The sequence below is a fragment of the Lactuca virosa genome, chromosome 3 (assembly GCF_052849685.1).
Source record: "Lactuca virosa cultivar CGN04683 chromosome 3, Lactuca_virosa_CGN04683_v6, whole genome shotgun sequence".
NCBI lineage: Eukaryota > Viridiplantae > Streptophyta > Magnoliopsida > Asterales > Asteraceae > Lactuca > Lactuca virosa.
The window spans coordinates 81,390,141-81,415,001 of record NC_136428.1 but is presented as its reverse complement, the minus strand read 5'-3'; the positions used below and the strand labels follow the sequence as shown (position 1 = coordinate 81,415,001).

Sequence of the window (24,861 nt, the reverse complement as noted above, 5' to 3'; positions counted from 1 at the left end):
CACACTATATAAAGGGTCTTATGGTTCATGAAATTAGGCTAGTGGCTAGTGTGGATACACTAAAGAGGGCAATAACCGATTTCATAAGTGTGAGCCAAGTATCCATATTCTCTAAAGTCTTCCAAGGTGTTTTGGTGATTTGTGATTCCACTGGAGGCTTCCACACTATTGGGGCTAAGCTCTTAAAGTTTGAAGACATCAAGCTACATCAAAAGGTATGTCATCTATCTAGAACTTTGTAGTATAGGTGCTTCATAATATGCTAGTTAGGATTAAAGCCTTGGAAAGTTCTTATTTGCATGTATGATAGAGAAAACATAGATCCAAGGTTTATAGGGTTGCATGTACACCATATGAGTGTTAGAATGCTCAAAAACCCAACAAAAACTCACGCGGTCAACTACACTACTCATGACGTTGAGTTGGGAGCAATAGAATTTGCTCTAAAGATCTGGAGACACTACCTCTACGACACAAAGTGCACCATCTTTACAGACCACAAAATTCTTCAGCACATATTCGATAAGAAGGAGCTAAATATGAGACAACGACGATGGGTTGAACTACTCAATGATTACGAATGCAAAATTCGTTATCATCCCGACAAAGCCAACGTAGTAGCGGATTCTCTTAGTCGTAAAAAGTACTCAAGTCGCAGAGTAAAAGCACTAACCATGATTATCCATTCCCATCTATCAACACAAATCAAAAAAGCTCAACTGGAGGCCCTCAAACCAGAAAACATGACCGGTGAAACTCTAAGAGGAATGGATAAAAACTTAGAAATCAACGGTGACGGAGTTCGTTATTTCATGAATCGAATCTGGACACCGAAGTTTAGTGGATTCAGCGAAGTTTTCATGAACGAAGCAGACAAGACTCGATACTCTGTTAATCCAGGTTCAGACAATATGTATTTGGACCTTAAGAAATTGTATTGGTGGCCGAACATGAAAGCAGAAATTGCTACCAACGTGGGCAAGTGTATGACTTGCGCCAAAGTAAAGGTAGAATACCAAAAGCCCTCAGGTTTATTACAACAACCAGAAATACGTGAGTGGAAGTGGGAACAGATTAAAATGGATTTCATAACCAAATTACCCAAGACAATGGGTGGTCTTGATACAATCTAGGTAATCATCGACCGGTTAACCAAGTTCACACACTTCCTGCCAATCAAAGAAACAGACAAGATGGAAAAACTGACCAGAACATACATCAGGGAAATAGTACGATTACATGGAATACCAATATCTATTATCTCTGACAGAGATAGTCGATTTACCTCTCGCTTCTGCCAGTCACTTCAAAAATCCCTGGGAACTTGGTTGGATATGAGTACAGCCTATCACCCACAAACAGACGGGCAGAGTGAGAGAACTATCCAGACACTAGAAGACATGCTGAGAGCTTGTGTGATCGACTTTGCTAAAGCATGGGATACCCATTTACCACTTGTCGAGTTCTCATATAACAACAGTTATCGCACCAGCATCAAGGCTGCTCCCTTTGAAGCCCTCTATGCCCGCAAGTGCAGATCACCTCTGTGATGGGCGGAAGTGGGTGATACACAGTTAGCTAAAGGACAAGTTCCTGACAACACTCTCACTGGTCCGAAGATCATCAGGGAAACGACCGAGAAGATTGTTCAAATTCGTGAACGTCTGAAAGACTCTCGAGATTGACAAAAGAGCTACGCAGACAAAACATGAAAACCCTGTGAATTTCAGGTTGGCCACTGTGTTCTGTTAAAGGTCTCACCCTGGAAGGGCATGATACGCTTCGGAAAGCATGGAAAACTAAATCCAAGGTATATCGGACTATTTGAATTCCTCACAAGGATTGGTCATGTAGCTTATAAACTCCAACTACCCCGAGAACTTAATAACATACACCCTATCTTCCACGTAGCTAATCTAAAGAAGTGCCTATCTGATGAGACTCTTGTGATTCCACTTGATGAAATCGAGTTGAACGAGAGCCTACATTTCGTGGAGGAACCAGTAGAAATCATGGATAGGCAAGTCAAACGAACAAAACAAAGCCGTATACCAATAGTGAAGGTTCGCTGGAATGCCAAATGGGGACCTGAATTCACTTGGGAACGGGAAGATCAGATGAAACAAAAGTATCCACATCTTTTCCCTAGTTCATGAGTATCACTTTAGAAAAAATTTCCGGACGAAATTCCCTCTAACGGGGAGATAATGTAACAACCCGATATTTCAAGTCAATGGAAAATTCTAGGTTAACCATTGTAACTTGTTTTAAAGTAATAAAGAGAAATTATTTAAATATTATGTGCATTTATTTATTTATAAAGATATATAAATTAAGATAAAAATGATCGTCAAAAATAAAATGTTAGATAAACTCGATATCTATGAAGAAACTTGTAGTGGTCGTGACAAGGTTTCCGGAAATATAAAGAACGCTGAAATCCGAGTTATAACGAAGAAGTTATAACCTATCAAAGTTTCGCGAAGGCACCATACACGATGTTGTGTGACGTAAAAAGTGAACTTACAATAAAATGCTTTTTAGCCTTAGGTATCTAAATAAAATTTGAAGTATACGATAAACCGAGAGTGTGCATAAAAAGAAAGTCCAAATCTGACTTCGTATGAGGAAGTTATGATTTTTCTAAGAATTGGCACAGAAGTATACAACCAGAAATTTGAATTAAAGATCGAGCATTTTTTAGCCGACAACCTAAACGAGCATTGAAGATCTCGTCAGTAGTAGTTCAACGGTAAAAAGACAGACGAAAACGGACTTCATATGAAGAAGTTCTGAATTTTTAACGGACTTTTCCTGTCCCGGCCTGTTAAAAGTATAATATTAAAAATAAAGTCCAAATCAGCCGACAGAGTCTAAATGAAAGTTGTAGAGTACGGTCTCACCTATGCGTGGATATAAAGAACGTCAAAAACGGAGCTCGTATGCAAAAGCTGTGAATTTTTGAAGTTTGAAAAATTGAAGTCTGAAGCTGTACGCCCAGCGTACTCGGAAACTTGGTCCGGAGTCGGCCACGTCGCCCTATTCCTTCGCATGGTGGATGCGTATTAGTAGCCTCGACACATCCAAAGCTCGAAAATCAAACCAGTTCCACGTCTCACAGAACACCCAACGTACGTGGGTACCCCCAGAGTACTAGAATTTACGCCCAGCGTAATTCAAGGCTTCAGCCACCTATAAATAGGAGGCGAGACCTTCGGGTTTATGTTACAAAATCTCTCATACTTTCACCCTAAATACCCTTTTAAGCCATTCTAACCCCCCCCCCCCTCCCCCGCGAAGCTTAGGGAACCTCCCTAACACCCGAAGAAAGCCCAGAGCAATCGAAGTCCTCAAGAAAATAATCTTTTTCAGTCGAAACTCTGTCCGCACAGAACTCGATTTTCACCAGAAACTCGTGATTTCAAGTAGCGAAGCGCTGCCCAAATCACCACTTATCAAGTGAGTTCATACCCCTATACTTTTTATAACTTTTTCCGTGTTTTAACAGGGGGAAATACAAGTAAAACACAAGGAAACTTGTGTTAAAATACAAACCATTGTTTATGTTTTCTTACAGTTTATATAACTATTACGTGAAAACATATGCATGCAGAAAATCTTATGACACAACAGTTATCAGTTCAAATGAAACATATACTGTAAACTATAATAGATATAGTTTGGGTTACATTCTCATTATTTTACCCCTTTCAGGGCAAAGAAGCCATTATATAAAAATACAAATATTTTTATATTATAAACATGATGAATTGGGTAACAGTTTCATGCATGAATATTTTCAATAACAAAACTCGTATCTCGTTGGAAATTTGTGACTCATTCATCTTCATTGTACCTACCCAAGGTATACATGGAAGTCTTGTTTTATAACCAGAGACTCCTCCCGGAGAGCGTGATATTTGTGTATAGATCTATACAGGATTGATGACCCCGCACCCGGCATGTTAGCTACAGCACGACCGGCAGGTTATGGGTGACAAATATCAAACATGACGACGCTTGAAGAACGTCGTGACACGCAAATCATTTGTTACCACGGTTATGAAAACTCACATGATAAACGGCAATACGCTATTTTTACGTGAAATTAATATTATATTTATTTTACGTGATTACTCAGCGCATCAAATGGTTGTATTTTCGAATAAAACTACATGTTACAAAATTAAGTATGGCATTTACACTTATACTTTTCAGTCTTGGAATATATAAGACTACAATTTAGTTTTATGGAAAACATAGGATTTTCCAGGATAGATACGATTACTTACAAACAAACACCTTACAACTCAGTTTTATAGAAAATATCGGGTTTTCTGGAAACAAACGTGATTTCATCTCATTGAATGGCATATATTTTCATACAAATGCTTATGAACTCACCAACTTAAATGTTGACACTTTTTTCAAATAACTTGTATTCTCAGGAAACCGGTAAAACAGGTACATCCACGAGCTTTTGAGAAGACGGAGCATTATAGACTTATGTCTTTTAACTTTTGTTATACATTTTGGTGTCAATATACAATTATTTGAACACTTATGTAAAAACTTATACTTTATCAATGCATGGTTGTTGTACTTTGATTACTATTATGCAATTATTGTGATACTGTAGATGACGTCCTCCGCCCCCGAATGTTTCCGCTGTTCAGGTTTGGGGGTGTGACAGGAGAAGACCAAGAATGTAGGAGTGTGGGTTAGAGCTGCTAATAGAAAAAAGAATAAAAAAAATACGAGAGTGTAGAGCTTAAGATCTTCAGATTTGAACGTAGAGCTTAAGATCTTCAGATTTGAACCCATGAACAGATGAACTTGTTGAAAGAAAAAGTTAGGCGAGAGTGCGTCAAGAGTGAAGACCTGCAGAAAAGATGATATAACCCTAAATAAATTTTTCTTTATACATCAACATATATACTAAATTTGTACTCCAGATTTCACCACATGTTAATATAAGCCCCTGCTCTACTTTTTTTTAACACTCTAGGCCACGAAATATAATAGATGTTCATTAACATTCAATGAATATTATGTTTTATATATGTATTATATTTATATATAATTTTTGTAAATATCATGACTCTTACGAGTCGAGTCTCGATCCGAGTCACGAGTTAAAAATTTATATTTTCAAGTCACGCATCGAGTCACGAGTTAACAACTATGTTATTATTCATAACTATAGACTATTTCAAGAAATTAGTACACCCGATTTCTATCTTAGTGGAAGCCTTATATTAAAGTAAGCTAGTAAATAAAATCAATAACAAAAGTCATACAAAATGATAGATAAAATAAAAGCAAAAAAAAAACTGATAACCAAAAATTCTGATTATTATATTATCTTATCAAATCAAAAATCTAATATTTGAAGCTGAAACTTTGAAAGATACAAATCAGAAACAAGCATCATAATATTGTAGAATATTTGGAACAAATCTGAAACCATTTTACCTTGATAGGTGAAAAATCTGAAACTTAGGGCAATGCATTTCACTGTTCCTGTAATAATCAACTTTAGAGATTTCATGTACAAACAAAAATCAGAAACAAAGATTATAATCTTTCAGAAAAAGAAATATGATATATAAACTTAGATTGATAAGAAAAAATCAAATTCAAAAATCTAAAAGAAAAAACTGATATACAAATCTATAAGCTTTCAGAAACAAAAATCATACAAATCTATAAGCTTTCAGAAAAAACTGATATACAAATCTATAAGCTTTCAAGCAAGAGAGAATAACGATTCTAGAAGCGATAGTTGAATGCACTTCTAAGTTCTTATGTGAGGGGGAGAAGGCGACATCATGACGTCGACGATGCACGAGTTTCCCCCTTATGTATATGACGATTCAGTTACCATTATCGATGATGTCGATTATATTCACAAGGCTTTTTAGTTCCCGCTTTGGAGCTTCATTTGTTCTTGACCATTCTAGATGCGCATTCATCTATCATCGAACATCGAACAAACCTAGGGATTGCAAAAAAGCCCGAACCCGATCATTTCGGGTCGGGTAACAGGTTGTTATCGGGTTTTTTATCGGGTTCGGGGCAGGGAGTGGGTTATCCTCGCCCCAACCCGCCCCGCCCCGATTATATATATATATATATATATATATATATATATATATATATATATATATATATATATATATATATATATATATATATATATAACATTCTGCTGTGAATGATCATTTTTTATGTTTTGACATATTACACTAAACTTAAATCAAATAATTTTTTAATATAACGTTCAGTTTATTTTATTAAAGTGAGGCATCATATTTTTAATTTAAAAGGGAGGCTATAACATGTATGTTTTATAAGACATCGGGGTACCCTAAAACAGAATAAAGATTTCATTATGAATTGTTGTAAACCCGATAAGTTACCCAAAACCCGATGGGAAAACCCAAAACCCGATGGGGCTCCCCGATAAGATACCCGAAAGATATCGGGGCGGGTTTGGGAAACCATACCCCGCCCCGAACCAATTTCTTTATTTTTGGGCTAACTTGACTTTGGGCTAATTTGAGTTTGGGCTAAATTGGGAATCTGGTAATTGGGCCCCTAAGAAATGTGTACATAATTGTTTATATGTATACAATATATACACCATAAATTTTGGCCCACTTAGAGACGTGGACCAAGGGCGGTCGCCCGGGTTGCCCATCGTCAGGGTCGGCCCTAATGTTATATTTTGCAAATGAATATTATTTTACATCAACAAATACTTTTGTATAAATATATGGGATTTTCTAACATGTGCCATAAGACATGTGTAAGAAATATTAATTATAAGGAATATTACCATAATTAAATATGAAATACTTTAAGTATAAAGAATATTCTTCATAATTAACACATTTTACATTTTTCAATGAATAATATTCTTTATAATTAATGTATTTCACATTTAATTATGGTAATATTTCTCATAATTAATATTTATTATGTGTGCCCTTAAGGTATATTTGATAAGATATATAAACTAATAAACAACATAATTATATAATATTTTTTATTTTGTAAAATGCTACAATAAATATTCTTATTTGTCTCGATCAATTCATCTTAAATACAGTACAAATTACATAAATTGTCCCCATGATTTGTTCTAATCTATGATATCATCCTTATAAAGAGTTTTTTATTCACAAGATCTCTGAGATTGGTTTTATTTCAACTGTAGCACCTGATCACATTGAAATGATGATATGCCCTTAATGATATTTTTAAATTATTATTAAAACAATTAAGTCCACAACCCACTCCATTCCTCTTCGTTCCCCAACTTATATCTCGGAGAAGATCGACATGAAACCCCCATATCGTCCTTATCAGTTTATTCCCTACACAAAGGCTAGAAAAAACCTAAAACATATATTTCCATGGACAAAGTCACGTAGCCCAACGATGCATCAACTTTATGTACAATTTTACCACAATCAAATTCTCTTTATAACCAATAACACACAAAGCATGGTAAGCATTAGGTTTCACCTGATGACATACATACATATAGTAATACACACATCATATATATATATATATATATATATATATATATATATATATATATATATATAGATCATAAATAATAACCAAATATTACAAAGATCAACTTCACACAAAACATGGAAAACATTATGTTGCATATGCTTTTGGATCTTAATCGCCAACAAAAATAAACCATGTTCACCAATGCACTTTTTGAAGTCGTCGGAGCACATGTCAAACTCCAAGAACCCTAGCAATTAATGTGTCTTAAATATCAACAGAACAAAGATTAACTTAGGAACTGTTTGAGTGAAAAAATAGCTATGGATGAAAGTCAAATATAATGCTAAACCACGGGGATAATTTGTGTAATTTACTATCTTACATTACTAGCCGTTAATGCATCTTAAATATTAGCATGGTGCACTACATCCTCTCATGAGATAGATTGAGAACCCAACTGTCAATAAAAAACCAACTATTACAATTTATGAAATTAAGTTTCTTATAAACTTGTCATATACAATGCGTAGCCTCTTGATTTGTCTCATCCTAGCATTTTCCTTCCCTTCCATCACAAATTCTTGCTTCTTTACTCCACAATGGAAGATGTATATTATTAACGGTACTCCTGATAATATTCTTATGCATGTTAGATCAAAAGATGATGATCTCGGGAAACATAATGTCATTTCAAATGGTTATTATCATTGGTCATTTTGTGATAGACTTGATAGCACAACAACATTTGATGCTGAGTTTTGGTGGGGTGAATCATATGATTGCTTGGAAGCGTTTGCTAAACTTGCGCGAAGAACATGCGATAGGTTTGGAGGGATTGGATTTCGTGTTATTTATTGTTATTGGCAATTAAGATCTGATGGATTTTATATATCTCCAGTGAATGTATCATTCCCTAATTCATCATGGGCGTTTGCTAAACCTTGGGGTTCAGGTGGAACGCTTTGTAGTACGCATATAGTCTCGAATAAAGCATGATGAAATTAACATATTTTGATAGTTAATCTTTATGTGTGCATAGTGTGTTTATGCATTTATTTACTACTGTGAATGTTTTGCATCAGTGTCCTTTTAAAAAAAATCTTACTATTAGGGTATTTTGATATAATTGTTTTTTTAAATAATTATAACAAACATTGAATTCATTAAAATAATAAACATATTCATTAAATTTTGATAACAGAAATATGAGATGAAAGACGAGTTGACGAAAAAATATGCAAATATTGAAAAATAACAAAGGATATTCACAAAATAACAAAATAACCATCCCTTTTATGATAGATTTCAAATCGGTGTTAAATCTTGTTTATTGTTGGAGGAGGAAAAGGTGTGATTAATAGCAAGAGATATAGTTGTATTGTAGTGATATGTAGATGCAATAGAAAAGTCTATTATTCCAAGTAAGATTCTATATTCTGTTTGCTTTTGACAAACAATATGTTTTCAAAACTGTGCTTGTTGTTTAAGGAGATTCAGTGCACTGTAGCCTCCAATTAATATGTATATTGCTAATCTTTGCATTTACCACTATCATGTATTATTTTATATATTCCACCAGACCTTTATGTTTAGTCTCTATTTTGTTAATACTAACATTTAATCCAATGAAAATGTATATTTTGGAGATATTGTACCAATTTTTTCGATTGGCTAATGGATTTTCATGTTTTGAAGCTGACTGCATTGAATTCATACTTATTTTCAAACGTTTAACATACTTTTTGTTGTTTTTTGGCATATAGGAAGGAACGAATCAAGGCGTAATTATATACTATATTGCTTCATCATTAAAATGAACGTCTATATTTCTTCATATATTCTCCCCCTCTTTTTTGTGGTCTTTTTTACTTTCTATGTGTGGTGACCCAATTTACTTTTACATGGGGTGAGGCTGACTAGAAGACATTGGAAAACTCAAAAATAGTCATCAAACAAAACAAAGAAGCATTGATCCCTTCATATTTCTTATCATTCTTTTACATGAGAGATATAATTTTCAAACACCTATCTTTATTCATTATTCAGTTTACATCCTTACAAATGTCAAATGATTAACCATAATTAATAAATTTTAATTCTAAATCCAATGGTGTTTAAAACTGAACTTTGATTTATTTTGTTTTAATTATGATTTGAAACACTGTCTTCAAAAATTGTTTTTTTGTTTTTATATTTTCTCTAATATTTTAATAGAACTCAAAAATGATGTCATGCTTTTATGTTTTTGTCTAAAACTATAATTTCATTTTTCCATGGATTGAATGTAACACCCATAAAATTCAAGCCAATTTAAAACTTTTCAAAACATTTAAAACCAATAGTTATTACAAATTTGTTTTCAAAATAGTCTAATATCAGAGTTCATCCCAGGAACATAACTAAAACATGAGGAGTTGTACGATCACGCCTTCGCCTTGCCGCGATCCCCTAATGTACCTGAAATGATAAACTGAAACTGTAAGCCGAGGCTTACTGAGTTAACCCCAAAATACCGACCTCATAACCATAATCATATCATATAAACAAACATAGAACAGCTTGCATGATGAGCCTTCAGCCTGACTGGACCGCCTCGTCGGCCTTCAGTCTATCTGGACCGCTCTCCGCGCCTTCGGCACGTATGGACCGCCTCGTAGGGCCTTCAGCCTATCCGGACCGCTCGTCGGGCCTTCGGTCTGACTATCATACCCTCCTGGGTTTGTAGTCTATCCGGACCGCCTTGGGTATGTTGGCCTTCAGCACAAAGCAGGACCGCCTCAACCCAAACCCCCAATCAAACAAACATGTGCACATACATATCATACGCTAGCATATATAACGGTCAACCGATCTAACAGATCAAATAGCATAGCAAAATCCTATAATTAGGATACCGACCTAACCAGGTCACTAACATATGTACAGATAATCATACGGATCTAACAGATCACATAGCATAGCAACATCCTAAAACCAGGATACCGACCTAACCAGGTCACTAACATATATACAGATAATCATACGGATCTAACAGATCACATAGCATAGCAACATCCTAAAACCAGGATATCGACCTAACCAGGTCACTAACATATATACAGATAATCATACGGATCTAACTAATCACATAACATAGCAACATCCTAAAACCAGGATGCAATCATAAAGGGTTGGCCTTGGTGTCGTAGACCCTGTTGATATAGTGAGGAGAACTCACCTCGTACTGTCGACTCGAAGATAAACTCAAGCTCTTGGATTGCCGGTACTACTCCACCACCTAAATGCACCATAGAACTGTTGGATATAGTGTCTAAGTCTATAACTTTATTTGGTATGTACTTGACCCGACCCGGCATGGTCCATTTGGGTTGCATGGCATTGCAATACTTGGATAGACTAAATGAGAGAATAAGGCACTTATGATTATTAATATATTATAAGTTCTAATATATTAATAATAGTATTATTTAATTAGTATTGATCAAGTATTAATCTAGGATTAATTTGGTGATCAAAGTGAGACTAATTAAATATATAGGGTTGATTTTGACAATCATCAATTCTTTTATGGTGGATTAATGATCCATGGTTTATGGGTTATGGATGTAACCAAATGGAGCTCCATGGATAGTCCATGGGAGTTACAAATCCATGGGTCATGGGAAATCAAGAGTCATGACAATTAAGGGCATTCATGTGTAAACCCTAATTGTGACAACACTATAAAAGGAACCCTATGGCTAGCAAAATTGTGACCTAGTAGAGCTAGTGGACCTAGTGTTACTAGAGAGGGCATAACCAATTGTGAGTGCTAGAAGTATTCTCTCAAGTTATTCCAAGTCTTGTGGTGTTGTGTGAAGCATTTGAGGCACAACATTTGGGGTGCTAGGCTCACAAAGTCTTGAAGGAATCCAAGCAACAACAAGGTATGTATTTCTACTAGTTTTATGTTTTATGTAATCCCCATGCCATGCTAGTTAGGAAATAACCTTGAAAAAGAAATTTGCATGTATATAGAGAAAACATAGATTCAAGGTTATTAGGGTTGCATGTACACTTAGGAAGTGTTAGAATGCTCAAAACCCATCAGTGGTATCAGAGCCTAGGATTGTTTTCTGTATACTTGATGCAAAACTGCTTAAAAATCGAAAATTCTGCATTTTGACGGGACTCGCCGAGTCCATGGGGAGGACTCGCCGAGTCCATGAACAAATTCATCCTACTCGGCGAGTAGAATAATGCACTCGGCGAGTAGGAGCGTGCTGAGCAGTTTTTTCGAGTTTTGTTGCTGGAAATGGATTAAGATCATTATCCCAATCTGTTTTGGACTTGTGAAATCTGTTTTTCAAAATGATAATGATTATGTTAACCCATTTTACATGACTTTTATCAATTTTCAAGTATTGTATATGTTTATATGATTTCTTGAAATTGCTTGACATGAATTTGTGTTCTTATGAGTTTTTAGAAGATCATAGGAATTATGTGTAACCACCATGTGTGTTTAATTCATGATCTTAATGGCTATGATGGTGTCCATAACTTGTCCTCAAGTTATGGATAACCAAAAGTCACTTCTTTTAATTGTGATTAAATAACTAAAGAGGTTTCATAAAATGAAGAGTTTTCATTTTATGAACCATTAAAACTCATAAGTTACAAATTGAAGAAACTTGGAATAGTTTCAAATCTTGCCCTCAAGTTTTGGAATTTGAAAAGTCTTATACTTTAATACTTTAATTCCAAATTAAACCTTAGATTTTTAAAAAGTTTAAAAATCAACACTTATACTATTATTATAATTTTATTATATAGATATGTATAAGAATATGTCATTCTTACCGTTAGTAGGCCTCATTCACGAAGCCGGTCTATAAGGGGGTATAAGGTTGTTGCCTATAAAATGGTGACTTAATGGGTGTCCACTCTCACCCACCGCTTCTTTGATCGGTGGAGGGTCGTTAGCCGAACGGGTAGGATACGACTTTAAATACTTATTAAAAGTATAATGAATTATAAAGTAACTATACATTATAAATTCCCAATCTTAGTTACTTTAGGAAAATGTGAAATTGGTGCTAGCCCATAAAATTACACTTTGTACCTTACCAAGTCGTTAGTGGAGCGTGTGTGGTTAACCGGCACACTAACATGGACTAGTAAGAGTGGCAAAGGGTAACTTGACTTTATTATAGATCGGTGGAGCGTGTGTGGTTAACCGGCACATCGATTAGGTAATATTGTTGAGGGTACCAAGTCAATTTGTATGGTTATTCACACCTTGTTTGTGATCCTCGGCATCCCAGTCATAAACTTGAGAGGGCACAATCGAGATTCAAACATTCCACTGAAAAGTTCAATGTATCTCAAAAGATCTAGGAGTTTCAAAACCAATAAAACCTAATAATAAAATATTTCGTTCTTATGGTGGAAATTGGTAAATCGTCATTTACCTACCTTCAAATATTTTATAGTATGGATTACGGTATCCCTCTTCCAACTATAAATAGTTTGTTGGATCCTAGCCTTAATATTTCATTTGGGTGAATTATTAAGGATTCCTAATCTAATGAAACTTGTCTTTCTTTCCTTTCAGATGTCTTCCAACAATGCTTCTGGCTCAAACCCAACAGGCTCCTTTTCCCTTATAAACTTGTGTGGTAAGGTCATATTTGATGGATCCAATTTCAATGAGTGGATCAGAAACATCAGAATGATTACCCGCTATGAGGACAAAGAATATGTCCTCGATAGGGAGCTTAAGGTTGTGAATGAAGCCACTGCTACTCCTAAAGAGTTTGCGGAGTTTGTTGCACATGAAAAGGATGCTACTAAAGTAGCATGCATCATGATGGCCACCATGACTTCTGAACTTCAAAAATCCTATGAAGATTTCTACCCCTATGAGATGCACCTGGATCTGATGGAAAGGTACCATCAGAGCGCGCGTCAGGAGAGGTATGAAATCATCTCCTCCATGATAACCGCAAGGATGAAGGATGGTGAACCCATCACCGGTCACTTGCAGAAGATGTAAAGGTTCGTTGACCGGTTGCTGAAGCTAAATGTTGACTTTCCTGAGGAAATGGCGATTGACATCATTCTCCATTCCTTACCTCCAAGTTATGATCAGTTTCGTATGACTTATCATATGAACAAGGAGGAAGTCACGCTTAGCAAACTTCAAGGACTCTTAAGGACAGCTAAAAATGGCCTTAAGGGTAAAGCGGTTGTTACTTCTACTCCTCCAACAGCCCCTGTTCTGGATATTGGGCAGGGAAAGGGTAAGAAGAGGAAAAACCATTCGAAGGGTACCAAGGGTAAGACTCTTGATGGTTCCTCTTCAAGTGGGACAAAGAAAGGTCTCATTACTCCTTCTTCAAACCCAAAGGAAGCACAGTGCTTCTATTGCCAGGATAAGGGACACTTCAAGCGAAGCTGCCCCAAATATCTGCAAGATCTAAAGGATGGGAAGGTTAAACCCACCCATGCAGGTATTTACACAATATTGTCTAACAACTCATCTAATGCTAATTCTTGGGTGCTTGATACAGGGTGTGGTATTCACATTTGTACTGATTTGCAGGCACTAATAAGAAGTGAGCAAGTGGAGCACGGGAAGATAAACTTAGTCATGGGCAACAAGAAAGCATCACCTGTTACCAAGATAGGAGTTTATTCTTTATTGCTTAATAATGGGTTAATGTTAGATTTGAATAAGTGTTGTTACTCGCCCGAAATGGCGAGAAATATTATTTCTTTTCATGGCTTGTACAAACAAGGTTTTTCATTTTCATTTGATAATAAAAATGGTGCTATTAATGTTTATTACAATGATGTATTTTACTTTAAAGCATTACCTTGTGATGGTGTATATGAAGCCGTGAATGTTGTAGACAATCTAGGAAATAATGTGTTGTATATTGATTCTTCAGATAGCTTGGATAAAGCATCCTTGTGGCACTGTCGTCTTGGACATGTTAACAAGAAGCGCATAGGCCAACTCCAAAAGGCTGGAGTCTTGGAATCATTTGACCTCAAGTCAGATGATAGTTGCGAGTCTTGTTTACTTGGAAAAATGACAAAGTCACCCTTCACAGGTACTTGTGATAGGGGTGAAGGTTTGTTGGACCTTGTACACACGGATGTGTGTGGGCCCTTCAGAGTTGCTACAAGGGATGCTAATCGCTATTATGTGACTTTTACTGATGATTACAGTAGATATGGATATATTTACTTAATCAAGCATAAGTCAGAAACCTTTGAAAAGTTCAAAGAGTTTAAGCAGGAAGTTGAAAATCAATTGGGCAGGAACATCAAGATGCTCCGATCCGATCGAGGAGGAGAGTATCTTAGCATTGAGTTCCTTGACTATCATAAGGAATGTGGGATTGTCTCACAATTGACACCTCCCAGAACACCACAGTTGAATGGTGTAGCTGAGAGGCGCAATCGAACCTTGTTGGATATGGTTCGTTCCATGATGAGTCGAGCTTCGTTACCAATCTCTTTCTGGGGGTATGCCTTAAAGACTGCCGCTCATATCCTTAATCTAGTCCCTACTAAAAAGGTTGCCAAAACACCTCACGAGATGTGGACTGGGAAAGTTCCCAATCTGGACCACATCAAAATTTGGGGTTGTGAAGCTTTCGTGAGGCGTGAGACTCATGATAAGCTTGAACCTCGAAGTGAGAGGTGTATTTTCATCGGCTACCCACAGAGATCCTTTGGTTACCTCTTCTACAGACCCAGTGATAATGTGGTTTTTGTGGCAAGAAGAGGAGTCTTTCGTGAGAGAGAATTCATAAGCCAAGGGGACAGTGGGAGGAAAATTGACCTTGAAGAGCTTCAAGAGTCAAGTGGTGAAGGAACCTCAAATGCTATCGACCAACCTAAGGAGGAAACTGCTGTTGATCTGATAGATGAGTCTGTACCTCCAAGACGTTCCACTAGGGTGAGGAACACACCTGATTTTTATTATGGTTATCACATCACCACTGAAGGTGATACATTTATTAGTGATAGTACACTAATAGATTTGGATGAACCTAATAATTACAGGGAAGTCATGGCAGGCCCTGAGTCTGCTAAATGGAAGGAGGCTATGGACAGCGAGATTCAGTCCATGTATGACAATCAAGTTTGTAACTTGGTTGACAATGTACCGGGTCGTAAGACAGTTGGGTGCAAATGGATCTTCAAGAAGAAGACCGACATGGATGGGAAGGTACATACTTACAAAGCGCAACTGGTTGCGAAGGGCTTTACTCAAACTCCGGGAGTTGACTATGATGAGACCTTATCACCAGTAGCTAAGATTAAGTCTATTAGAGTATTGTTAGCCATAGCTGCATTTCATGATTATGAAATATGGCAAATGGATGTCAAAACCGCTTTCCTTAATCGAAAGTTGGCTGAGGATGTTTACATGGCTCAACCAGAGGGTCTTGTCGATACAAGATACCCTAATAGAGTGTGTAAGCTTGATAAATCCATTTATGGATTGAAACAAGCATCTCGCAGATGGAATCTTTGTTTTGATGAGAAAGTCAAAGAGTTTGGCTTTTCTAGGAGTGAGGATGAGTCTTGTGTGTATGTCAGGGCTAGTGGGAGCATAGTTAGCTTCTTGGTGTTGTATGTGGATGACATACTTCTCATAGGAAACGACGTCCCAACCTTGCAGGAGGTTAAGTCCTGGCTTGGGAAGTGTTTCACTATGAAGGACCTTGGGGAAGCTGCCTATATCCTAGGGATAAGGATATTGAGAGATAAGAGTAAGAGACTAATTGGACTTAGTCAAAGTACTTACTTGGATAAGGTACTGAAGAGGTTCAGTATGCAAGAATCCAAGAAAGGAGAATTACAAATCCAGAGTAATGCCAAGCTGAGTAAGACTCAGAGTCCGAGTACACAGGCTGAGATAGCTGAAATGAGTCAAATACCATATGCTTCCGCTGTGGGCTCGATCATGTATGCTATGACTTGTACTCGCCCTGATGTGGCTTTTGCTTTGAGCATGGTCAGTAGATATCAAGGGAACCCTGGCAAGGCACACTGGACAGCGGTAAAGAACATTCTCAAGTATCTGCGGAGGACTAAGGATTGGGTCCTTACCCTCGGAGGCAGTGATGACTTGAGAGTGGAAGGATATAGCGATGCTAGCTTCCAGACTGATAGGGATAATTTCCGCTCTCAGTCGGGCTGGGTCTTTATCCTAAATGGAGGGGCAATTACTTGGAAAAGTTCCAAGCAGGAGACAGTAGCTGATTCTACTTGTGAATCAGAGTACATAGCAGCAAGTGAAGCGGCTAAGGAGGCGATATGGCTAAAGAACTTCATCGGAGACCTTGGAGTTGTACCAGCTATAAAAGAGCCAATGGAAATTTTCTGTGTCATCGAAAGTGCGGTTGCTTTGGCTAAGGAACCGAGAGATCACGGGAGATCTAGGCACATTGACAGAAAATACCATTTCATCAGACATCGAATAGAAGAAGGACTCCTCGTGGCTAAGAGGGTATCATTAGATGAGAACCCGGCAGATCCCCTCACGAAGGGACTGAGCAGGGTTAAGCATTTACAGCATGCGAGGCGCATTGGGCTGAGGGATGATATTAGTTTCAATAATTAGATTCCTGAAACTTGTAAAATGTAATTGACATTTGATGATAAATAAAAGTTGTTATTTATTTATGAGTAAGGTGTTACTATCTTGTGTTGATTGTTTACTATGTTTCAATTTTGCATGTTTTTACTTCCAGAATAATTATGTTATTATTCAAACCATCCACAGTCAGTCAAACTTTGGAAGTAAGTATTGATTTAAGACTGTCATGAATTTGGCTGGTATGATTTGTCTAAAAGTGCTTTGGACAATGCAATGGTTGCTACAACATTCATGAGTACTCATAAGGGCTGAGTATTGGATCCAACCCACGCTCACTTGCATCACATCATGGAATTTATCTCGAGTGATCGTGAGACGGTAATATCATATAAATCTTCAAACCTAGAGATATGAGTTGTTGACTATGAGTTGGTTGTTCATTGATTGTACGAAAACGCATTGGTAACTCGATGTTATAAAACGTGCCTTTGTGAATAATTCAACAAGTAGTTAGTACAAGCATATCAGTCGAAGTTTATCTGTTCCTTCTAGAAATAGAAGCGATATCTGGGCCCCTCGATGATTTGGTTTTGACCTATGTACCGGGCCCGGTCAGAACCTAATTGATGTGTTCAATTTAGTGCTATGTCGAAACAAATCAGAGATCGTGAAACAAATGCTGGACAATAAGTAAGACCATGTTCCATGTGTTTGTCCGGCTGATATCATGAGAACAGAGGATTATATGATCACTTATCTTAAAATGGCGTATCATCATCATCTCAGTTCCGAGAGACTTTGAAAGAGCTACGATTGCTAGTCGGATTTTGAAGTCATATTTGCAAATATAGTTATTAGACTTATCCAAGTGGGAGACTGTTGGATATAGTGTCTAAGTCCATAACTTTATTTGGTATGTACTTGACCCGACCCGGCATGGTCCATTTGGGTTGCATGGCATTGCAATACTTGGATAGACTAAATGAGAGAATAAGGCACTTATGATTATTAATATATTATAAGTTCTAATATATTAATAATAGTATTATTTAATTAGTATTGATCAAGTATTAATCTAGGATTAATTTGGTGATCAAAGTGAGACTAATTAAATATATAGGGTTGATTATGACAATCATCAATTCTTTTATGGTGGATTAATGATCCATGGTTTACGGGTTATGGATGTAACCAAATGGAGCTCCATGGATAGTCCATGGGAGTTACAAATCCATGGGTCATGGGAAATCAAGAGTCATGACAATTAAGGGCATTCATGTGTAAACCCTAATTGTGACAACACTATAAAAGGAACCCTATGGCTAGCAAAATTGTGACCTAGTAGAGCTAGTGGACCTAGTGTTACTAGAGAGGGCATAACCAATTGTGAGTGCTAGAAGTATTCTCTCAAGTTATTCCAAGTCTTGTGGTGTTGTGTGAAGCATTTGAGGCACAACATTTGGGGTGCTAGGCTCACAAAGTCTTGAAGGAATCCAAGCAACAACAAGGTATGTATTTCTACTAGTTTTATGTTTTATGTAATCCCCATGCCATGCTAGTTAGGAAATAACCTTGAAAAAGAAATTTGCATGTATATAGAGAAAACATAGATTCAAGGTTATTAGGGTTGCATGTACACTTAGGAAGTGTTAGAATGCTCAAAACCCATCAAGAACCATCCTGGTAAATTCCCAATTTCCCAATATGTCCCAGAAGTCCAAAAGTCAACCCTTGGTCAAGGTCCAAGTTAACTGTCAAAGTCAACAGTCCATGTTGACCTCAACTCGTCGAGTACAACCAGTCACTCACCGAGTTCCTTTCATGCTCACCAACTCGCCGAATCACTTGAATGACTCGTCGAGTTCCTAGTGTTAGTGGTCGTAACTCCTCGGCCAACTTGGCGAGTTTTCCCCTTACAACTCGCCGCGTTCATACGTGTCCAAAGGTTGGGAAACCCCTAGCCGACTTGCCGAGTCTCTCATATGACTCGTCGAGGCCACGACAATCTTCATCGGACTCGCCGAGTTGTTCATCCAACTCGTCGAGTTCGATGACCATCTTCATATGACTCACCGAGTCGACCTTGCGACTCGCCGAGTCCCATCAGTCCTTCATTCATACAGATGCTTTTTAAGCCATGCAAAGCCTCCAAACTACAGATCTAAGCTCCTAGGGCATGTTTATCACGTAAAGTTGCAAACTTTATGTGCATGCAAGATGAAAATGGCCCAAAACAAGCTAAAGGAGTGGCTTAGGGCAAGGGAAAGGCCATAGCTCAACAAACACTGGAACTTTATGATAAAGAGGGGCTGAAGGAGTTCAGATCTGAGGTTGCAACCTCAGATCTCGACCCAAATCGGAGAACCACTACAAAAACCCTAAAATCCCAACCCATAAATGAAGATATCTAACTAAGAGAGAGCCAAGGTAACAACTTGTTACTTCCAAAATGATACCAATACAAAGAAGAATCCGGTTCTACAACAGCCCCTTGCTCCAAACTTCTTGAACTCCAAGCTTTTACTCCAAGGATCCCTCTTCCAAGCTAAAGAGCACACAATTTGTAGAGAGCAACCACTAATTAGGGTTTCTGAACTCAAAGGAGACAGTAAGAGAGGCTAAGGGAAATAAGTGGTCCTGACATAGGGTGCAAATCCCCGAAATTTAGGGTTTCATCTGCCAGCTCCTACTCGTCGAATCCCTTCTTGGACTCGGCGAGTAGGTCACTAAAACACGCAGATCACCCTGTTGCTACTCGACGAGTAGGGCAACCAACTCGTCGAGTCGACCTTAAAACAAGAAAATTCTTATAAAATCGGTACCTAAGAATAGGGGCGTTACATTGAAATTCAATTGCTACAAAAAAAATTCTCAAGAGTACAATTGGGTCTCTCATTTTCGGATATTTTTGCCCCTGATGCAAAGCTTTTGTGGGATAAGTAAACTCATTTTTCATCCGGTCAATGTGTATAACTACAGTCTAGATATTATAGGGTCATTAAGTTTAAAACATCCCTCAAGTATGCAATTAAATATAATCCTCACTGATTGAGCAATCAATCTCGGTGTCTTTGTTTGCAATTCGACAAATACCATTTTTTAGATCTCTGAAAGTATATTTTCCTAATAAGACAAAACATGAAAACACAATGTTGTTATGGGGTTAAATACTTTAGATTTAAATGCCTTAATAATGAAAAAGTTTTAAAATTGAAATGTTATAGTAATAAAACAAATAAAATTGCGTAGCTAATATACAGGAACATATGAAGTGTATATATATATATATATATATATATATATATATATATATATATATATATATATATATATATATAGCTCTTAGGATTAGTATATTTTCTATTACTCTAAGTTTTCCCATAAAAGTTTCAATATTTTTTCACTTTTGGTCCCTCCTCAACTTTTTCAAAGTTTTGCCACAAAAGTTTCAGCACATTGCCACTTTTCGTCCCTTCTCAACTTTTTACCACTTTTAGTCTCTGGCATTTTCCCCCGGCTTCGATATTCTCTACTGATAGCCACAAAGAGTTCAAAAGTTTTCCACTTTTAGTCTCTTGCATTTTCCAAATGTGACACCTCATGTTTTTGCCACATTAGTTTGTGGAGTTGTCGCTTTTGGTCCCCCCCCCCCACCTTTGATATTCTACTATACAGTCTTATTTTCCTCAAATAGCAACATATATATTTAATTACCAATGATAGCAATAGATATGAAATAAAGTATTTGTAGCACTTTGTAAGAACGTTGTTGCTATAGGTAAAAATAAACATTTCAAAGTATGATGCCTTAATTGGAAAAAGGTTTAAAAAAAATAACCACGTGGGGCGCAGGCCGAGTTTTTTTACTAGTTTATCTAAAAGTATTAGACTTTCGTTAAATGTCATTTCACAAAACAGAGAGTGGGGTGTGTGTATGTGTTTATAATTCATAATTGTTTTGAATTTATGTCGTAATTCTTTTAAATCGATGACCGATTCAAAGGTTAATGAAAACAAGTTATAACATATTTCTTATGATTTAGAAAACTTTAAAAAGAAATTATTTTATGATGAACTTTATATCATTCTATTTTGGTCTTATATTTATATGATGCAGCTGATAACTAAGTAGCAATATATCTTCTGAAACCCACGAGTATAGTAATTTACTTTGTTTGAATAGCGTTCTAACTATTTTTAAGCAGATAGTAATGTGGGTTAACTGTGATTGTATCTATATTAAAGTACATTGCTATTTAATTTCAATGAAATATAGCAATGTAGTTTTAAAGTACAATGGTTTAGTTTGAAATATTTTAAAAATAGAAGTAATCTTTTTATAATACATGTTAGAAATATGTTATTTTAGTAAAAAATGAAAGTATATTGCTTTTTAACGCAGTTAGCCCATTTTTGGGCTGATTACAAGAATTATCAATATAAGTGCATTGCTATTTGTTGTAGTTAACCTTCTAATGCGATTGTACTTGAATTTACAGTTAGGTAAATTGCCAAAAATAACTGCAATGAATGTAGGCCGGTATAATGAATAAAAATAAGTTTGTATCTGTTCGCATAATTGGAACAAATGAACGATATAAGTACAAAAAAATAATGAATTTCATAATACAATGCTATAATTGGAACAAATGAAAGTCCGTCAATATACTCGACCAACGGACGGGTAAAACACTAGTTAATTTTAGTTCGCAACAGAGAGTTTCTTCTTCCCCTTGACAGTTTTCTTAACCAGACACAAAACAACTAAGAAATATAATGGAAATACATTTCTTTTTCTAGCAAGTGAACACATGGTAGATTGTAATTCCATATCTTCTAAAATCATTTTGCTAACCAGGAAGACCCTTAGTTTCATATGAGCATATACTTGCGTTTTTTCTTTTCTTTTTTCTTTGTTTACATAGCCACAGGAGTTGTGGGTACCCACATATATCTAGATCATGTGTATGTTTGACTTGTTGTCGGATGACATCTGTATATAAGTATTAAGTTTATCTAACTGTATTACAATAAATTTAAATTTTGTTGCTGATAAATTTAGTTGGGTATCCTTTATGGTTCATTAGTTACTATCATGAATTCTTGTTCAATTTGCTTAAGCAAGACCAATATGTGAAATGCAAACCACATCAAAAACTGATGTATTTGCATTTGTATTTGTTTTAATCGTTCATTTTGATGAATACTTAGGTATTTCTTTCATTTTTTGAAGAAAGGGTTTCATTTTTTTAGTTTTGTAATTTCTTGAGGTTAAAATGATAATTTAATGTTGAAATTGAGATAATAGCAATGGTAATTTTGCATAACAGGGACAATTTTTTCGGTTCTGATCACCAAAACATAGCAATGTGCTTTTGATGAGGGACTCACAATAACTACAAACTTTAACAAAGCAACAATCAGAGCGTATATTAAGAGCAAAACCATCAATACTGTATCCAACTTTTTATGTGGGGGATTCCAATAAGCAAACAAAATTCCTAGCACCTAAAACATTTAAGTAACAAAAGCACCATTAGCATTATACTTTTGATGTGAGCCTTACAATAACAAAGAACTTTGCAATAGATTTGGATTTTAAATTGGGACAGAACCATCTGGGACTGGAAGTAACAACCTAGAATCTTTTATATCATAGCATATAATTCCAAATATTTGCACATATGATCATATACTCACAGCAAACTGGACTTTATGGAAGTTGGTGAATCAAATATAAAGAAGAATCATAGCTCACCAAAAGCAATCTCATTCCCAATTAACTGAATACCAAAAAAACCGAATGTTAAAAAGTAACTCTGCAACTTGCAATGGAAGAGGGGGAGAAGAAGCGCAAGTCTGTACCTTGGGATGAAAAGATGCAAAATCGTGGAGAAGAAGATGAGAAAAACAACGCCACGAGGAGAGGGTAAAAAAAATAAAGTTTTTTAATATTTAATTACGTGTAATCCTAATCTTTAGTTTTGAAGGGTACTTTAGTAATATGATATAGAATTTTGAATTTTAAATATGTTTTTAATATTAAATTCATTTATGTAACATCCCATTTAAAATGTTATAATTAAATAATAAACCTGGAACCCGAGAAGCAATTTGTATTATTATTATATGTTATTATAGCCCAAAATCAAATAACAATTAGCTGGGAGTTGATTTCAGGAAGCCAAATGACAAGATTTGAATCTCCAGGGATTTAAGTGTAATTCTGGAATTTATTTTGTAAAGATTTATAGAAGCCGGGTGTTAAAAAGTAAATTATGGATCTAAGATGAAAGGATTTTGAAAAGGAGGGACCATTTGGTAATTTTCGGACTTAGGTTGAAAGAAAAGAAGGAAAGAGGGATCAATTGTGTCTTTATGGGAAACTTTTAAGTGAAGCGGGTATTTAAGGGTCCCGTAACCCTAACCCTAAGGACCATATATGCGCAGCAGTCATCTCACCACTCTCACTCCTTCCGCCGCTACCCTATCGCCACCATCCGTTCGTTGTTTTCCGATCAACCAGCACCACCGGACAACCTCATTACCGTCAACATCGGAGACCAGCAAGGAGTGGACGACAGCCTCCGGACGCTGCTGCTTCGTCATGTTATATTGTTGCCGCCGCCGATGTAGCGTTGTGGAGTCGCAGTCGCCGTTTTCTTTGAAGGCCAGGTGTCGTCACTGTTGTTGCGACGGAGGATGAAGACCGGTGGAGGATTATCGGGGCTGAGGAGGCTGAAGGGTCGATGCGATGGGCGGCCGGCCGGCGATCGATGACGTCCCAGAAACCGCCATTTACCGTTGTGTTGTCACTGCCGGTTCGTCATACGCCACCAGGTGGGTGGCTGAGTTCTTTTGCAACCAGAGCGTGTGTCGTGTGTATGATTACCTTGGCCGGAGTCGCAATAGGGCCACCACCACCACGGTGGGGTGGTGGCTGCCACTCTCTACCACCGTCTGCCGCCACAGGGTGGTGGTGGGTGTAATTATGGGAAGTTTAATTTGGGTCACTATGTGTATTCTTGTAATTTGTAACCGAAATTATAATAGAAAAACTCAAAACCACCACCTTACGGTGGTGGCTGCCGCCTCATGCCGCCACCAGCCGCCGTGTTGGGTGGCGGTGTGCCTTGTTGTGTTTTGGCTAGTTTGGAGATGCTTGTTCAAGTGGGCCCAAAGAAACCCTAATGGGCCCAATAAACCCTAGTGGGCTTAATGATATTCTAGTGGGCATTATAGGCCCAATAAAGCCCTAATTGACCTAAAATCCCAACCATTTGATCAATGGGCTAGTATTGGGTTGGGAAACCCTAATTAGGGTTTAAAAAACCTTAATTGCATAAAACCCTAAATTTTGGGAATTTATCGGCACACGCACACGAGAATTATTTAATAACTTGAAATATTAAATAATAGTCATTGGCAAACTAACTTAAGGCAATAATGGACTTAATGGATTAAGTCCATAATGGGTTAAGTGAGAAACACTTAACCCTAATCATCATTTCATGTGAAAGCCCTAATCTTACTCGGGCCTTGAATTGGGCTTTCCTAGTGGGCTTTGGGTAGTTGGTCTATTAATGGGCTTCCAAGGATAAGCAAATGGACTAAATAGTTATATGGGTTTTAGGATAAGACCCATGTGAGAGTCTTGGGCCCAATTTGGAAAATTGGGCCATTGATGGGCCATATTTGGGCCTTATGATTATGTGATATTGGGC

The 24,861-nt window shown here is 36.8% G+C and overlaps 1 protein-coding gene across 1 annotated transcript in view; it reads right to left on the bottom strand.

The window, feature by feature from the left end:
* The window catches only part of LOC145163726 (uncharacterized), a 95,833-nt gene extending 72,087 nt beyond the window's left edge, over positions 1 to 23,746 (bottom strand). The window contains exons 1-2 of the mRNA XM_079082517.1: positions 23,600 to 23,746; positions 22,529 to 22,645 (exon numbers count right to left, since the gene is read on the bottom strand). Of these exons, the coding sequence (XP_078938643.1) occupies positions 22,529 to 22,645; positions 23,600 to 23,746 (264 nt within the window). The remainder of the gene's footprint in view (positions 1 to 22,528; positions 22,646 to 23,599) is intronic.
* Between the last annotated feature and the right edge of the window lie 1,115 nt (positions 23,747 to 24,861).